At 37.9% G+C, this 18,927-nt stretch overlaps 1 protein-coding gene across 3 annotated transcripts in view; it reads left to right on the forward strand.

Moving 5' to 3' along the window:
- The first annotated feature begins 3,568 nt into the window (after positions 1 to 3,568).
- Positions 3,569 to 18,927, forward strand: part of col6a4a (collagen, type VI, alpha 4a) — a 32,996-nt gene continuing 17,637 nt past the window's right edge. For all 3 annotated transcript variants that reach the window (XM_079624646.1, XM_079624647.1, XM_079624648.1), the window contains exons 1-6: positions 3,569 to 3,631; positions 7,662 to 7,762; positions 8,495 to 9,085; positions 15,076 to 15,630; positions 16,775 to 17,392; positions 17,963 to 18,520. In XM_079624646.1, coding sequence (XP_079480772.1) covers positions 7,684 to 7,762; positions 8,495 to 9,085; positions 15,076 to 15,630; positions 16,775 to 17,392; positions 17,963 to 18,520 — 2,401 coding nt within the window. In that variant the 5' untranslated portion in view covers positions 3,569 to 3,631; positions 7,662 to 7,683. The remainder of the gene's footprint in view (positions 3,632 to 7,661; positions 7,763 to 8,494; positions 9,086 to 15,075; positions 15,631 to 16,774; positions 17,393 to 17,962; positions 18,521 to 18,927) is intronic.

An 18,927-nucleotide genomic window follows, 5' to 3' on the forward strand; every position in this document is an offset into this window, starting at 1 on the left:
GGGATGAGAGTATATTGAGTTCATGGAGAGAGCTCTCTGATTTCTCTGTCTGAGATCACAAAGAGACACAGAAGTTGAGAAACTCTGAGCATTATATTAGAGCTTGTTGAGATCTCTTCTGAAACTTAAAAGGAGACTAAATTGAGATTTAGTGCATCTTATTGCTCCAGAGAAAAGCCTGAGACACAGGAGAAATAAACCTTTGTCTCAGTTTGGTGTCATATGGATCTCAAAGTTGTCTAGGAGCAATAAATGAAACATTTTGGAGATCTCTTTTCAAATTTTCTTTTCCTCTGGGATAATATTTCATTATCATGACATCTTATTAATTCTGGCCCTTTACAGCCTTGTAAGGCATCATGCCAGATAGAGAAACTCCTCTCTGGAAGACACAAGTAATTAAATTTGAGTGATGTGTTTATGAGATGTATGGCAGGGAACTGGTAAAGCGTGATATTAAACACTTGTCGAGCAAATCATTATTTTTGATGGCAGTAACTAAAGTGACATTTACTGCTAAATCAGAAACATACTTCTAGGATCTTGTTCCTTCCACCTCTGTGTGAGAGCTACAGTACAATTCCCATTTTATGAAACTAGAGGAAATCCGCTGACAGACATTTGGATCTATTTTAAAACTGCTACAGCCATAAAGTAATAAATTATAAAGTCTTCACAATGGTTAAGATCTGGCATAAAGGAAACCAGAGCTGTACCTCAAAAACAATCCAGTCAGACAGTCTTTTTTGTCAATGAGATCATGTCTGTTTTGAACTGTTGAATGAACTGTTCTGTATTCTGATGAGGTGCATCTTGCACTGTTTTTGTGTCTGTCCCTTTTAAATGCAAATGAGCTGGAACAGCAATACAGATTACAGACAGGTGATTTGGGGCAATAATTCAAATCAAGACTGCACCAGAAAGCTGCATGGTAAGTAGCCTGCCAAATCTAACTAAACTATTATAAGGATGATACATCTATAAAAAAAACTAACATGCACATAAAAATATGCATAATATCTGTCTTGATGGCATCAATCAGAAATAATGTTGTTAGTTTGGTATAATATGAACATATTTTTTGAAAATGTTATGTTTTTCTTGGCGGCCCAATCTACCTTAACCCACTGAGGTAAAATGGGCTACATGGTTTCAGCTAAAATGGGCCATCATCTGTGTCGATCACAAACACACGTGTGTGTGTGTGTGTGTGTGTGTGTGTGTGTGTGTGTGTGCGCGCGCGCGCGTGTGTGCGTGTGTGTGTGTGTGTGTGTGTCTCACCATGACCCCACACACAATGACCCCCTCAACAGTAATAATGGTAGTAGATATTTTATTTACAGTGAGTGAGTATGGCAAACAAGAAGGAAGCGAGAGGAGAGGAGAGAGGGAGAAGGAAAGAGAGAGTAAGTGAGAGGAGGAGGAATGAGAGAGGAGACAAGCAGAGGAGAAAGGAAGTGTGGTGAAGAGAACGGTATCTGTGACGATGGTTTAATTTGCAAAGACTGTGTTTGAAAAATGTTTTCATCACACACACACACACACACACACACACACACACACACACACACACACACACACACACACACACACACACACACACACACGTTATCAATTTTGAATGTGAATTTTTTGTAATTTGCACATTTCGTTCTAAATGAACACACACACACACACACACACACACACACACACACACACACACACACACACACACACACACACACACACACACACACACACACTGATGCTGTTCCAAAAACTTTTTTAATTGCACATTTTAATATGTGGGTTTGCACCCAAAATGTGTGTTTTTTTAATGGCACATGAATATGTTTGTTTAATGCACTTTAAATGTTATGTGGCTGTATAAGCAATTGTGTTTTAAAATTAAAATTGATGATAAATTACTATTTCCCTTTGGAGTTTGACTGGCCCATTTTACCTGAAACTGCTCATGCAAAAAAAGTTGGCACAGCTGATGTTTCAAGAACTGTAGGGCCTAAATAATTATATTTTATTAAATAATTTCAACACAAAATGATAAAAAACAGTCATTATTAATCATAAAAATGCATTGAAAGGGCATATATGGTATTGTATTATTGTCCCAAACGATTTACCGAAAAGTGGCCCAATTTAACTGATATCACCCTACCAATCAGCAGATGTAACAATTAGCTGCATTTGTCTACAAAACTTGCTCCCATGAAGATACAGCTAAAGCAGATCACATTCTATACTTTCATTATGACAGAAGAAAAATCCAAGAATTTGGCAGAGGCAACATGAGCAAAATTTCAACAGGAACCCTGCAAGTTTTAAAGAATTTCACAAGAACTTACATGAATATAGAGCATGTGAGAAATCACTGCTTGTTCTGCTAATGTTTAATCCAAAAAAGTTTCCAAAATCGGCTGTCTGAAACAGTATGCTGGTATGGTATGTTAATAAGATGTCTGTTCTTCAGGATGTCTGAGTTAAGGCGGGTATGCAATTTCTTTCTTTTTTTTCTTTCTTTTTTTTTGCGTTTTGGGTTTTTAGCTTATTTAACTTCAACTGCTCATGCAGTCAAATTCAGATGTGCCCAAAATTGTCAATGATGGCTATAAAAAGGTAGCTTTTACACAATATTTACAATTCTATAAGTTTTAACATTATGAGTAGGCCATAGGCGCTGACCCTCTCTGACTTCTTTCAGGGGGATCCAAGAACCATTTTTTTTTTTTTTTTATCCAGTCACACAAGTCTTTGACTCTCCAAGATAACTTCCAGAGCTGGGTTTGGGAGTTGATTAAAGACATGGTGAAGGTCCATGTGTGGCTGTCTGTGATTATTCCCGAGATATATGGCTTAAGTTGGGGAGTGTGAGAGATGAAGACTGTGTGCTCATGTAACTAAAATGTGGTCCCTAGTGACAAGTCCATTCATTATTGTGTCACCAGATATTATTATTTATTCCATCCTCCTTATACATCTGTGTGATTTACATTGTGGTAGCATGTTACATGCAAGACAAGATTTCAAGATGCCACAGGAGCATTATACAAACAATGATCGTAAGTATTCTTAATAGGTCGCTGTTAAAGTTTCCCATTGCAAACTCAAATGCAGCTGGATCGGAGCAATGGCACAGTACAGAATGGTAAAACTTCTCTAATACATGGATTACAAGGTAGCCTACTCCAATTCTGATGTCATGGGGTCTATAATGAATGTTGATGGGCTAATTCAATATAATCTTACATCATTAAATAATATTGTTTGTAAGGTAAAATTACAAATGTATTTTAATATTTATTTTATTGTTTGGTCAGTTGGATTTTCACAGCTCATAAAATGAAATGTAAACATTAAAAGGTGTTAACTGTTGTAATGTTCTGCTCTGAGCCCTATAGAAACGAATTAAAAACGTTGATGCATGGGATATTTGAAAGTTTGTATTTGAAGTTTGAAAATATTATTACACTTGAAACATGTTTTAGAACTTCAACTCAGTGTAGAAATGAACTAATGCATGAAAAAATGAAGATATGGCGGGGGGAAGGCGGTTCACTGAGGAGTGGTCGCACACATAAATGTACAGATGTGCTCGTGCAGGATTGTTGTCTCGTGCTCCGACAGATGCACAGTGAGTACACGCGATTTATTCTTGTATGTAGAGGCATTAAGCTAGCTTACATCATTGTGTTGTTTAAAAACAGTTTTTAATAAGAGTTGCGGTGTTGTGTGGTGTGTGGAGAAGGCTAAGAAATGCGAGAGTTTAAGGAAACTCGTTGGAAACGTGTTCAGGTTATATCAGTGTGAAGCTCTCTCTGTTGGCATTTGTTTTTATTTAAAATTATGTTTAAATATGTGGCAATGTTTCTTTTTCGGGAGTTAGGGTTATATAGCTACTCGTATAATAAAAATTGCAATCTTTTCGGCAGTTAGGCTAAATACTTCTTTGTAAAGGTTATGACCCATAACCAGTTTTTATAACCCTTGTCCGTTTTTTGAGGGGTCTTCAAATATGATTTATGACGTGAAAGGCAGCAGACAAGGAAAAATAGTTTTTAAAAAATGGGAAATGGTAGAAATATAGCTACTATAGCCTAATGTAGGCTAATGAAACATTTGCGTTCAATTAACGTCTACGGCGCTAACTAATAAAACTAACAAATGTTGTGATGAATTGGGGAAAATACTACTGGAAACGGTTTAGCTCTGTTGAATGTGGTTAATAAAATTTAAATCACACACACACACACACACACACACACACACACACACACACACACACACACACACACACACACACACACACACACATTATATGTAACATATTGTTCTGTAAGTCCTCAATGTCCTCATCTTTTTCTCCATGAATATAATGTATTTGCTTGTTCAGGAATGCTCTAAGATATTCCATTAGGAATTTCCTTCAGTCTTGAAAGATTGCAGTGCCGCCAATCAGATAGGGGCCTGGTCTGATTTGGAAATGAGGGGGAAATGAAATGTTGTTGCAACAGTTACTGAGGCAAACGACCGAAGCTCCTCGCATATGAAATATATTCTTCATTTGTTAGGCTTGTTATTCTGAGTGGTGACTAGAATGATCCTAATGAGTGTTCAGAGGGCCTTCTAAGGTGTCTGTTAGTTAGTTAGGCCTATTTAATTTGGTGTATGTAGGCCAAAAAAAATTACCTATTTTAGAACTCAACAGAATTGCACATCTGCATATTTAGTTAGAGATGATCATATCCATATGCTCTATTCTGTCATCATGCTTGATCATAAAAAACACACAAAAAACACAGCACCATGGATTGTTTATATGTAACATATGTGGCTGTTACATGCACATGGGTCATTAGTAATTTGAAGAGAGCATCAAAGCCATATGTTTACTATATAAGATGTGTTGTGCATTGCCACATGTCTGTCAGTAATTGAACGTTTGCCTTTGGGGAATACAATCCTGGCCGATGTCCAGATTGCACCATTACCAAGGTTGAATCAGAGTCAGATGTGCATGGAGTTGGCAAGTTTGGTTTTGACATACATTTTTCTTTGTATTCTCGTGTGCCTTCATCCATATTGTTTATATTATACAGCTGTAGCGTATTGGCATAATATTCCTGTCTCTCCCTTACTTGTGTGCCTGCCAATGTTTATTTTCCTTGTTCCAGTGGTGGCATGCATAGTGGTTTTTGATGTCTGATCTAGTGGCATCTCCAAAATCAATTTAGGACTTAAAATCAATCAATAAATAATACATAATAACATCATGATGAGGGACTTTCTATAAACAGTCCTTTCCAAAAAAAATAAAAAATTATAATCTCAAAAAGCCATCTATGGTTTCAGTTGCTCAGATTAGTGAAATATTGTAATGGGATGATCAACAGAGTATTTTATCCATTTGAATTGTTGTCTTTAGAATATTTGTGTCGAACATGCCATGACTTCTGAGATCACACGGCAGGAAACAAGCTTGAAATAAACGTGCACTCAAAGATTTGCCTCAATGAAGGGACCTACATGGCCTTTGGCTTTGGTTTTCTCAATTTGTCAACTCTCTCTTCACAGTTTAATTACTTCCATGTGAACATAATTTGATCCCCCTTTCCTGTTAAAACATATGGGCCTCACAAAAGGTTTTTCACTCAATATATTGCTTAAGGGTTTAAAACTCCATATTGAAACTTAAGTTTGGATAATATTTGTTTTTATTTCCAAATCTTCTTATCAAAACTGTTGACTTGGTATAAAACACCCATAAAAAAATTACATTTTATTTTGATCACTGTGCCGTACTCCGTCATGAGCTAGGGTGTGGGTTAGTGTGGTTACAACAGTTTGTAGTGAATTCCAGCAACTCAAAGTCAAAATGATAAAAGAAGAATTTGGAATCTGAACATGCTGCAGACCTTATTTTGCAGATTTTATTACAATAAAAGTAAAATAAGTATGTTTGTATCTAAGTTAAGTAAGTTATTAAAATAATTAAGATAAAATTGCTTTGTGACAAAAAAAACCTTTTTGCTTTTATAAAAAAAAAAAAAAAAAAAAAAAAAAAAAAAAACGAAATCTGTCGGAAGTGTTCTTAAATCTTCCTCTTCTTTGGAGCTAAGTCTTTCAAGAACAGCAGACCACATAAAAGCAACTGCACCATAAATGAATTAAACAGGCAGTGTGATGCTGAAAGATTACTGAAAGAAGTTGTTTGGCAGGCAAACAAACAAACAACCAAACAACTAAATAAAAAACATATAGTACCTCCAGTTTCACCGACAAGGCTTAAGCCTAGTCCCAATGCATGTTTTATCTGAAAGCAACTTGCACTTACAGATCTTAAAATATGTCAGTGCCTGCCATTGTTTTGACATTCAAAACAATGGACAAGATCCACGCCACCACCCACCAGTAATGTTTTTATATAGACACATTTATAAAAGCTACTTAAATGTCCTAACTAAACTAAAGCCTAATCCTGGCTTAATCTAAGCCCTGTCTGTGAAACCAGGCCCTTAATACATAAAATTTTAATCTTTCTTAATCTTAATGCTCCACGTGCCCCTGTTGTCTACTCCTGGTATAGGAAGTAATAACGTTGGAAAACACAAGATATGAAAAATAGTCAAGGGCTGTATTTGGAAATACTGGAGGAAATTCTTAATGAAAGAGTTCTGTTAAAGAATTTAGTAATAAAGCAAGTTGCCTTTGTTAGAGTGACTGGAACTGATATGGGCACCATGTGTCTCTCATGTGTGTGTTGGAGAAAAGAAGCAGAATACAGATTAGATGTGATTTTTTTGCTTAACACAATAAGACAAAATCTTAGCTATTGAAATCGTTACATTCCCCGGCTATGGGAAGTCTGACATTTATGTGGTTGTTGGGTCTTTATAGGTTTGAGGTTGTGTTCTTCATGCCATGAAATTATTGGTATTCCTTTCTTCTTACCACATGAAAGAGATTGGCTCTTGGGCTATGAGAGCTTGATGGTCTAGACAGGCCCTTAGTTGACCTTAAATTTCACAGCTGGTTATTGTGTGGAACATGCTCTATGCTGTCAGTCCAACACAAACATTTCTTAACAGGAAGAAAGAAACACATTTGTTTACCTATAGATCATTTATATTTTGACGTTGTTATGTTTTCCATTCCTTTGGGTAGCAGACAAACTGACAGACATTTTATTTCAGCAAAATGGTTATGCTTTTCTTCATTTTGACATTTTTATCTGAATATCTCCATTTGTGCCATTTATTCAATCAGAAGAATTAGTGAGTAGTGGATCTAATTTTTTGACACTGTAGTGATCTGGGAACTTATTATCTCATAGAATTTATTATTTGATTTCTTTAATGATTCCATTAATAAAATGACATTTTGAAGATTTCTAATCTATAATTGAATATCATTATTTACTGTAATAATACATAGCCTACTGTTGCTATTGCTCCTTGTTTTAAAGTATGTATTTTAAGGAATAGTTTTATCTTTCTGCTGTATTTCTCTGACTGATTCTGTGTTTCTTCAATTAGATTCACATTTGTTTTGTTCATTTGTTTCTTCAGGGGACTCCTTGCACAAGTTAGGGGTCATCAGGTATTACTGAATTTACTGGAATTATCATGCTAAATTTATATCTTTTTTTTCCTTTTTCTGTTAAGGCTTTCGGGACGCGCTTAGACAATGGGGAAGACATTGACATTTCTTTCTGTTTTGTTCATTACATCATGTATCCTACACAATAGCACTGCACAGGAAACAGGTAAACACTTTCCACAAAAATGCATGCTATGATTTACAGAACTATATGAGGCAAACTATGTTGTTATAATTAAAATATATAACAAAAAGGCTTGTTTATGGCTATTATTGTTCTTTAAAAAAGGAATAATTTTTCTAAGACTTCTTAAGGAGTACAAAATAATTTTAGTCACTTTTTGGATAGACTGTTATGGCCAAAAGCCCACATGCTAGATACTAATTCTGCATGTTTTGTGCTTTAGTGTTTTTTACCCGTTAGAGAATCATTTATGTAATCATTTGTGATTATTTTTATCATATTTATTCTACAGTTCAAGTTCGGGGTCAGTAATATTTTTCTTTTTGGATGAAACTAATTATTTTATTCAGCAAGGCTGCAATTTCATGGCAATTAATTTATTAAAAGTGACAGTAAATTATTTCAACAGTTTTACGAAACAAATTCTATTCGGAATAAATGCTGTTCTTTGCTGATCAAAAAATGGTTCCCATATATTAAGCAGCACAACTGTTTTTAACATTGATAATATATAATATTTAAATGGCAATAATAGAATAACATAATATTACTGTATTTACAGCATTCTTGATCAAATAAATGCAGTCTTGGTGAGCATAAACTTCTTTCAAAAGCATTAAAATCTTCCTGACCCCCAGAATTACATTTTTGTCGTTTATGACCATTATATATGTCTAGATTGTCATGTGTTGTCTATTGTACTCTCATTGATAGGATGCCTGGATGACAAACCGGCTTATGACATTGTATTCCTCGTGGATAGTTCTAGCAGCATCGCTACTCGAGACTTCCGGGAGATTAAGACGTTCATGCACACTTTTGTGGATGGTTTGGATATTGACACTAAAAATGTACAAGTTGGCCTTGTTCAATTCAACACCGATCCCCACAAAGAGTTTCTGCTGGGGGACTATGCAAACAAAGCAGAGCTGATTAAGAAAATAGATAACATTCCATACCGAACAGGAGGCACGTTTATGGGAAAAGCCATGAATTTCCTTAAGGACAGTTATTTCACGAGTGCAGGTGGAAGCCGTATCAATGAAAAAGTGCCTCAGATTGTTGTGGTGATCACAGATGGAGACTCAGCCGATGATATAAATGTACCTGCCGGAGATCTGCGACAGAAGGGTATTATCATCTTTGCTATTGCTGTTGGTGCCACCAATACGACTGAATTGAAGGCAATCGCCAACAGCCCACCTGAGCGTTTTGTGGTTAATATCGACAATTACCGAGCACTGCAAGGACTGACGACCACCATGAAAGAGACGGTCTGTATCTTGATGAGGGATCAGGGGAAAGGTAAGTCAAGTTTTGAAGCTCTGTTCGTAAAAGTCAACAAGCCTGTTTACACCTGATATCTAAATTTGTCTGGTGGTGGTGGAGTCATGTAAAATCCTTGTATCAATTATATCATATTATAGTATTTATTAATATTTAAAATTTCAGTCATTTTGTTTATAAATGTTTTATTCGTTTTTTTTTATATTCCTAAATAGCTTTAAATTTAAATTTTGGTTTTAGTAACTTCAGTATTTCAAACCTAATATGCCTCTTTTTACAAGATGTAATCTTAGGTGTCCCTTGGGTGCGGCACCATTCGGGACCATTCACCTGTTTTTTAAAATTTGAACTTCCTTTAACTTCAGCGCTACATTTTTAGAACGCCGTTTCCTGCATTAAATGCTGTAAAACATGCGAGACGCAAGCGCAAACACGTTCATCTAGCGCGTTTCCATAAAAAAGCAATAAAAAAGTAGTGCAGTGAAATGGAATGATTCTGTGATCGTCAATACAGCCATTCACGTAGCTTAGACATTCCTAATATTATGACGATGCATCATTTTGCATCTAAGTTTACATCAAGCATGCCGATGAACCATGCTCAGTACTTAAAGAGGCCAAAAATAAACTTAGATTTAAAAAAATAATAATAACGGTAGATGATTGATAGGTGAGTGGCTTTTCCATGTTTTATGCACTAGACTAGACAGACTTGTTTGACTTTGTGCTCACGTCCCATGTCTGCAGCATCTTGTGCTCAGCTACTGTTCGGACGCTCTTGCTTACTGCTCCGCGCTTTGCTCTATCGCTTTTATATTTTTTTATATTTTATCTTCTTTTATCAACTAATTTTAACCTCAGCAAATCAGCACAGTGCTCAAACGCTTGGATTACTACAAAAAAGCTGAATTATTTTATTCGACCAGCCTCCCACTGAAAGCTTACATTCCGGGGAAGAGAAAACACAACTGCATAAGGATAAGAGAAAATGCCTCTTCTGGAATCTACTTGCTGCACTAACTGCCACAGACTTTTGCAAAGGATTGCAGTTCTTGAAACAAAGTTATTTGCGGGACCACCAAACCAGACGGAACACACAACAGAGCTCCGTCATGGACGCCCTCAGCATACAGCAGGTGAGCCCCATGAATCTACTGCTCCTCAACAGGCTATACTGAGTGTAGAGAAACAAGCCGATCGACTTACAAATCGATGGCACACACAGGGAGCGAGACCCAAAGGCACCCGAGACATCAGATTGTCACGAGTATCACATATTGCCGCAATAGCATCCTCTACCCCAGATACGGCTCTGACAAGGATTGCAAACACTGGTCTCCTACCACCGCCTATACATCTTGAGAACAGATTTGAAGTATTAATGAATGTAAATGAGGAATCTCCAAACGTGATCGAACACAGACTGGATAAGCCAGTAGCTAACACTGATGCTAACTTGCGCTCAAGGTCGAGCAGACAGCGGCACAGAGCTCAGAGCGCAGCCGAGCACACGACTCTGATAGTGGGTGATTCAATTATCCGACACACTAGTAGCAGAGATACAACTACGTGCTGCCTTCCACAAGCAACAACTTCTGATGTAAACAGGGAACTTGAGAACATTCTGATGAAACATAAGACTGCAAATCGACTCATCATTCATGTGGGGAAAAATGATATTCATAAAGAGCAGTCAGAACTCCTTAAGAAGGATTTCAATGAACTTCTTGAAACACTTAAAAGACTGAAAGTACAAACATTCATCAGTGGACCACTCCCAGCAAGAGGAACAAACAGGTTTTCACGGTTGCTTGGGCTTAATACATGGCTCCAAAAAACCTGCAATATAAAAGGAGTGAACTTCATTGACAACTTCAATCTTTTCTGGAGTCAGAGGCAACTGTTCCAACAGGACGGCCTCCACCCAAACAAACTTGGTTCAAGAGTGCTAAAGGACAATATCTACTTCTCCCTCAATCATCCTTCTGCAGTGTGTGCCAATCCACTCAACCTGAATGGCACACACACACCTGGACACAGTATGAATGACCACAGGACTTCACTCCAGCACCTGAATGGACATGCGGTTGACACGTCACACAAGGACAATGATAACACCACTCAGCCACAACAACTTCTGCTCACGGACACAATCTCAGCTGAGCCCTGCCCACAGACAGACTGTGACATACTAGAACTGCTCCAAGATTCAACACCCAAGGACGACTTCCTGGAAAACAGCCAGGGAAACCAGGACAGCATATTACAGCCTCCGATAACACCAGAACAACAACAGCCCCTCTCACCAGACACGCTATCTCTATCTCCAGCATCTCCACTTCTGGGCTTCTCAGAGAAAATGGAAAAACTGGTCTTTGCTGGAACCAAACTATCACACTCTTTTGCGAGCCCCCAGATATCAACCAAAAAACGGCAGGCCCCAAAACCACCAAAGCCAGCTGGCCCCGCTCGCCCTCCCCCCCCTCCTGCAAGAGTTCTTCGGGCTCTGCCACAACGACAGGGCTCACACCCTCCTCCTTCTGCTCGAGGTGAACTAAAAACAACTGATACCAGCTCTCATTGATATGTGTCGGGTCCCCGCTATGATAACAGTAACTTTCTCAAATGTTTACAGAACAAGCGGGAACCCTGTGTGCCTGTATCTTTCTCTATTGCTGTTCGATTACATGATAGAAAGTCTAAGGCCTTCAAAAGCCGTACAGCAAACCCATCTAATCTGGTGCCTATTACACGCCAAACTAAGACTGCTGTGCGGACAAAAAGTAAGACTGTTAAGTTAGCACTCTTAAACATCTGCTCACTTAAAAATAAATCACTTCTAGTCAATGACTTAATAACCACATACAACCTGGATTTTATGTTTCTAAATGAAACTTGGCTAGAAGACAACTGCAGTGCAACTGTCCTCAATGAAACATCCCCTCCTAACTTTACTTTTATGAGTGTCTGCAGAGCGGGTAGGAGAGGTGGGGGAGTAGCTGCTCTTTTTAAAGATGTCTATCCATGTAAGCAAATATCATTTGGTAATTACCCGTCTTTTGAATATCTGGGTATTGTGTTAAAAGGTGCTCCACGCATTTTACTTATAATTGTTTACAGGCCTCCAAAATACTCTTCAGCCTTTGCTGAGGATTTTACAGAACTGTTATCAACCATTTCCTCAGAGTTTGACTGTTTTGCTATTGCCGGAGATTTCAACATCCACATAGACAATGCAGAAAACAATATGGCAAAATAAATCAAAACTGTTTTAAAAACTTTTGATCTGACTCAGCATGTACATGGACCGACACACAATCGTGGACACACTCTAGATTTACTTATCAGTAAGGGTCTAAACATTTCATCGATTGTTATTAAGGATGTAGCACTGTCTGATCATTTCTGTATTTTCTTTGATATATTGATCTCTCCTGCCATTGAAGCTAGATCTGTGTCTGTCAAGAAGAGATGCTTAAATGAGAACACTAGTGTACTATTTATGAAGGCTATATCTTTAACACCAAGCATATCTGCTGACTCTGTTGATTTTCTCCTTGATTCTTTTAACTCAAAAGTTAAAAGTGTAATTGATGATATTGCTCCTGTGAAGGTCAGGAAGAGTGGTAGACAAAAGGCACCCTGGAGAAACTCAACAGCAGTGCAAAATATGAAAAGACAATGCAGAAAAGCAGAGCGCATGTGGCGGAAGACAAAACTTGTAGTCCATTATAACATCTACAAAGACACCATCCATGCTTTCAATATGGAACTAGGCAAAGCTAGACAGACTTTCTTCTCAAATATTATTAACAGCAACTTAAACAACACACGCACTCTTTTTGCTACTGTAGAGAGATTAACAAACCCCCCGAGCCAGATTCCCAGTGAAATGCTCTCAGACAGCAAGTGCAGTGAGTTTGCTTCTTTCTTCTCTGAGAAAATCAATAATATCAGAAAGGTGATCAGCACATCCTTGAGTTGCACTGGGGTCAGACAGATCAGACCACAACCTGAGAAAGTAGTTACTATGTCTGATTTCAAAGAAATTGATGGCAAAATTTTGGAAGAAACCGTACAGCACCTTAAAACATCAACCTGCGCCCTTGACGCTCTTCCCACATCTTTCTTCAAAAGTGTGTTAAACAGCTTAGAAGCAGATCTCCTAGAAGTGGTAAATGCCTCACTTCTCTCTGGAAGTTTTCCAAACTCCCTGAAAACTGCAGTTGTCAAACCCCTCCTAAAAAAGAGTAATCTTGATAAGACTATATTAAGCAATTATAGACCGATCTCAAATCTTCCTTTCATTGGCAAGATCATTGAAAAAGTTGTTTTCAATCAGCTGAACAAATTCTTAAGCTCAAATGGATACTTTGACAATTTTCAATCTGGTTTCCGATCGCATCACAGCACAGAGACAGCGCTCATAAAGATAATTAACGATATTCGCTTAAATACTGATACAGGCAAAATATCAGTGCTGGTACTACTCGACCTCAGTGCTGCATTTGACACTGTTGATCACAACATACTTCTTGACAGGCTGGAAAACTGGGTGGGTCTTTCTGGGATAGTCCTAAAATGGTTCAGGTCATACTTAGAAGCGAGAGGTTATTATGTGAGTATAGGAGACCATAAGTCTGAGTGGACATCCATGACATGCGGAGTTCCTCAAGGCTCAATTCTTGCGCCACTCCTATTCAACCTGTACATGCTTCCAATGAGCCAAATAATGAGAAAGAACCAAATCTCTTACCACAGCTATGCAGACGACACACAGATCTACTTAGCCCTATCGCCTAACGATTACAGCCCCATTGACTCCCTGTTCCAATGCATTGATGAAGTCAACAGCTGGATGTGCCAAAACTTTCTTCAGTTAAACAAAGACAAAACTGAAGTCATTGCGTTTGGAAACAAAGATGAAGTTCTCAAGGTGAATGCATACCTCCACTCTAGAGGTCAAACAACTAAAAATCAAGTCAGGAATCTTGGTGTGTCTCTAGAGTCAGACCTTAGCTTCAGTAGTCATGTCAAAGCAATAACTAAATCAGCATACTATCATCTAAAAAATATTGCAAGAATTAGATGCTTTGTTTCCAGTCAAGACTTAGAGAAAATTGTGCATGCTTTCATCACCAGCAGGGTGGATTATTGTAATGGACTCCTCACTGGCCTTCCCAAAAAGACCATAAGACAGTTGCAGCTCGTACAGAACGCTGCCGCCAGGATCCTGAGCAGAACCAGAAAATATGAACATATCACACCAGTCCTCAGGTCTTTACACTGGCTTCCAGTCACATTTAGGATTGATTTTAAAGTATTATTACTGGTATATAAATCATTTAATGGCCTAGGACCTCAATACATTGCAGATATGCTCACTGAATATAAACCCAACAGATCACTGAGATCATTAGGATCACATCAACTAGAAATACCAAGGGTTCACTCAAAGCAAGGAGAGTCCGCTTTTAGCTATTATGCCAGCCGCAGCTGGAACCAGCTTCCAGAAGAGATCAGGTGTGCTCCTGCAGTAGTCACATTCAAATCCAGACTCAAAACACATCTGTTTAGCTTTGCATTTACTGAATGAGCACTGTGCCGCTGTTCGTCCGACTGTTTGCACTGTATTTTATTTTATTTTATTTTTTACTCTAAACTGTTTTAATTATTCTTATTTCTTTTGATTATTTTAATTTCTTCTATGTAAAGCACTTTGAATTACCATTGTGTATGAAATGTGCTATATAAATAAACTTGCCTTGCCTTGCCTTGCCTTGTGCATGACACAAAGTTGTGTCACACAAATGTGTCTCGTGTTTTAAAAAGCATTCTGTGTGAATGGCCCCTTATTGACTTTTATCTTATCCCTTAGGAAATGATCACTGCTGATGATGGTTGATTTGTAATAATTTACTGTGTAATATATTTAATATTCAGGTATTTACTGTATATGTGCAAATACATAAAATAATTGTCAATTCATCATTGTGTGTCTGTTTCAGCTCTTGCCCCAAAGTTTGCTGATGTGTTTGTTCTGGTGGATAGTTCGGCCCAGGCGAAGACACAGGAGATAAGAGAACTTCTAACCCAACTGGCTGTGCAGCTCAATGTGGGCGATGCATCTTATAAGATCGCTCTGGCTCAGTTTGGCGAGAACGTTGTCAAAGAGTTTCTGTTCAATGACTACCAAGCCAGGAAAGAAGCCATAGAGTACATAAATAAATTTGAGCCCAGGCCTAACGGAGAGCGAAAAATAGGAAAAGCCATAGATTATGTTCACACTCACTTTCTTAACACTGCGTCCGGCAGCAGAATTGCTAAAGGCAACAAGCAGTATCTGCTGGTGCTGAGAACAGGGAACTCAAACGACTCCGCTGTGAGGGCCATACAAACCATGAAGAATGGGGATGTGACCGTTATTGATATCAGATTGAAAGCAAATTTACACTACCTGTCACCTGCTCTACCGACTTTCCAGATTGACCAGAATATTCTTGCTGTTGCTTCAGACATCACAAAAAGGATTCAGGAAAAAGAAACGTTCAATGTTACAGGAGGTTAGTTTGCCTTTATTTGAACTATATGTATTATAGGTTCTTAAAGGTGCATTAAGTAAGTTTGTCATAAGAAATATTGACACATAAGAATATATATATATTTTTTGTATTATCAGTGACATAGAAGCTGTTTTAGTCTACATAAGGTGGGTCCCCTCATGTTAAGATCATGACAAGCCATGTTTTGCAGTTCAATCCGATAATAAACACACATCAAACTTCTGTATTTTCCAGAAAACGTTAAAGGGATAGTTCACCCAAAAATGAAAATTATGTCATCATTTACTCTCCCTCTTGTTCCAAACCTGTATGAATATCTTTCTTCTGCTGAACACAAAATATATTTAGAAAAATATGGATAAAAAAAACAGTTGAGGGGCCCCATTGACTTCCATAGTACGGAGGGAAAAATAGGCCCATCAACTGTTTGGTTATTGACATTCTTCAAAATATATTATTTTGTGTTCAGCAGAAGACAGAAACTCATACAGGTTTGGAACAACGTGAGGGTGAGTACAAAGTTATAATTGTTGGGTAAACTATTCCTTTAACTTATGTTGCATATACCTGTCAATCTGTGGTAACACTCCAGAGCTGATGGCTGCATCCACAGTCGCATACTTCCCTACTATGTAGTAGGTGAAAAACAGTACTGTATGTGACAAGAGAATGTCCAAATTCACAGTATTCATAAAAGAGTTGGCAAAAAGTACCCGGATGACTTACTGCTTCCAGCGAGATTCTGAAATGTGCATATGATGGACACTTTACTATCCCACGAGGCCACGGAAGAGTATTTGTGAATGGCAGTGAAGTTACGTAACTGACGCTGGGAGGTCACATGATAATGACAACATGGCGGATGTAGTACAGATTTTAAGTACCTACTCGAGAGTATGCGATTTTGGACGCAGCCAGAGAAAAGTAATTGAAATCCAATAGTAGCTTATTTTCTTAAACTGAAAACCTTGTTTACCGAAAACAGTGCAGTGTACACAGAATTACACAGCATTATTAAGAATACTATGGTATTCTCAACATAGCCTTAAAACGTCTCTGACATTTTTTCATTACTGTTAAATTTTACCACAATATTTTTCCACCATTTCACATATATTAATGCATTGTTATTGTCTTCGAACAGACTGCAGATCAGCCCAAGTGGCGGATATTGTGTTTATTGTGGATGAATCGGGTAGTATCAAAAGAAGCAACTTTGAACTGATGAAACGCTTCCTCCACCGCACAATTAGCGGTCTAGAGATGAACCCTGACAGTGTGAGGGTGGGATTGATACTTTACAACGACAGACCCAGTGCTGAATTCTACTTGGACACATTTGTAAACAAGAATGATGTTCTGAACTATATTAAAATCATACCATACAGAGGTGGAGGAACCGCGACTGGTGCGGCCCTGAAGTTTGCCAAGGACAATCTGTTCACTAAGAACAGGGGCAGCAGGAAAGCTCTTGGTGTGAAGCAGATTGCTGTCGTCGTCACTGATGGCGAGTCACAAGACGATGTCACCGCCACAGCTGTTGAGCTGAGGCGCTCAGGAGTCACTGTTTATGCCCTCGGGGTGAAGAATGCTAGTGTGGACGAGCTCAAAAAAATCGCCTCCTACCCTGAAAGGCAGTTTGTGTTCAATGTGGAAAGTTTTCAGATGCTTAGTTCGCTGGAGAAAAGCCTCAGAAAGAGCCTTTGTAAGGTTGTGGTCAATCGAGGTTTTGACAAGAACAATAGATTCCTCCTAAAACAAGGTAAACATACGTAAGTAAGTGTGTGATAATGAGTTAAATGTGTAATGAGTTAAAAGTTCTTCATGCATGTTACTCTTTAACTTCATACATTGCTGAAGCATGACATACCAATGTGTTTGTTTGATGTAAGTGGTTGATGAATTAGTTAAGATGATTAGTTAAGGTCAGCATGAAATGAAAATTCACACTATGCAATATCATTTTCCAAATCTGTGTTATCCGTCTTATTTTGAATGATTCATCCATGCATATATTAAAAACGAGTATTTACCTCATATTTTTTAATAAAAATGTCATAACTTGATTTTCCAATGAAGCGCCAGACTTCTCTCTGGTAATGTATGCCAGACTTCTTTAAATTTTGTGTATTTTGCAACCGTTTTATGGAATGATTAGGGGAGACTATATTGTTTGTAAGATTGTATTATTATTTTTAATATTACAATACACTTAACTTTATAGAACTTGTGCTGAATGTTATGCTTTAGTTTAAAAATTAATTTTGTATGCTGCAAAAGCCTTTTGCTTTCACCTACTTATAATTCCATGTAATTTAATCCTCACTTTTAGGATGTGTGAACACAGAGGAAGCAGACATTTATTTCTTGTTGGACAACTCTGGCAGCACTCGTGCCGACTTCGAAGATGTGAAGAAATTTATCCTAGGCTCTCTGCAATTATTCAACATTGGACCAAATCGAGTTCGCGTGGGAGTTGCTAAAGTCGACCGTGATCCGACTCTACAATTCAGCCTGACAGAGCACAAAAACAGAGCCTCTTTAGAAGCAGCTGTGATGAACATCATTCGACCCAATGGAGGCGCAGAGACAGGCAAAGCACTAACTTTTGTAGCCGATCTCTTTAATCAGGCTAAAGAGTCCCGTCCGGCTAAGGTGCAGGAGATTCTCATTGTCATAACTGATAAGGAATCCCAAGATGACGTGAGTGAACCAGCGGCAGAGCTGAGGACTCAAGGTGTTTCAGTTTATGCCATTGGAGTTAAGGATGCCAACCAGGATGAGCTCTTGAAGATGACGACTGATGAAACTAAGAAGTTCTATGTGAGCAACTATGATGCCCTGAATGCCCTCAAGGGCGAACTTGTCACAGATATTTGCTCACAAGAGGGTAAGACTAACCAGTCATAGATATACTGCAAATGTATCTATTTGTGACTGGTTTAAAACAAGCTAAATTTTGACAAACATTAAAAGATTAATTAAAGATACACTACCTTTCAAAAGTTTGAGGTCTTTTTAAAAAGAAATAAATTATTTTATTCAACAAGGATGCATTAAATTGATTAAAAGTGACAGTAAAGATATTTGCAAATGTTACAACTCAACCCGAGCTGTTGAGTCCGTAGCCATTTTCAAGAAAATGCTGAAGATGCATATTTTTCAACACTTGATCCATTTATACTAACACTTTCTTTTCACTTCTCTTCTATTCTATATCTTTTATATATATATATATATACTGCGTTAGACTAAACTGGGAAGGGTCATATCACTTGCATATTGTTGTCCTATTGT

Source organism: Phoxinus phoxinus, assembly GCF_949152265.1.
Source record: "Phoxinus phoxinus genome assembly, chromosome: 10".
In the NCBI taxonomy this organism is placed as follows: domain Eukaryota; kingdom Metazoa; phylum Chordata; class Actinopteri; order Cypriniformes; family Leuciscidae; genus Phoxinus; species Phoxinus phoxinus.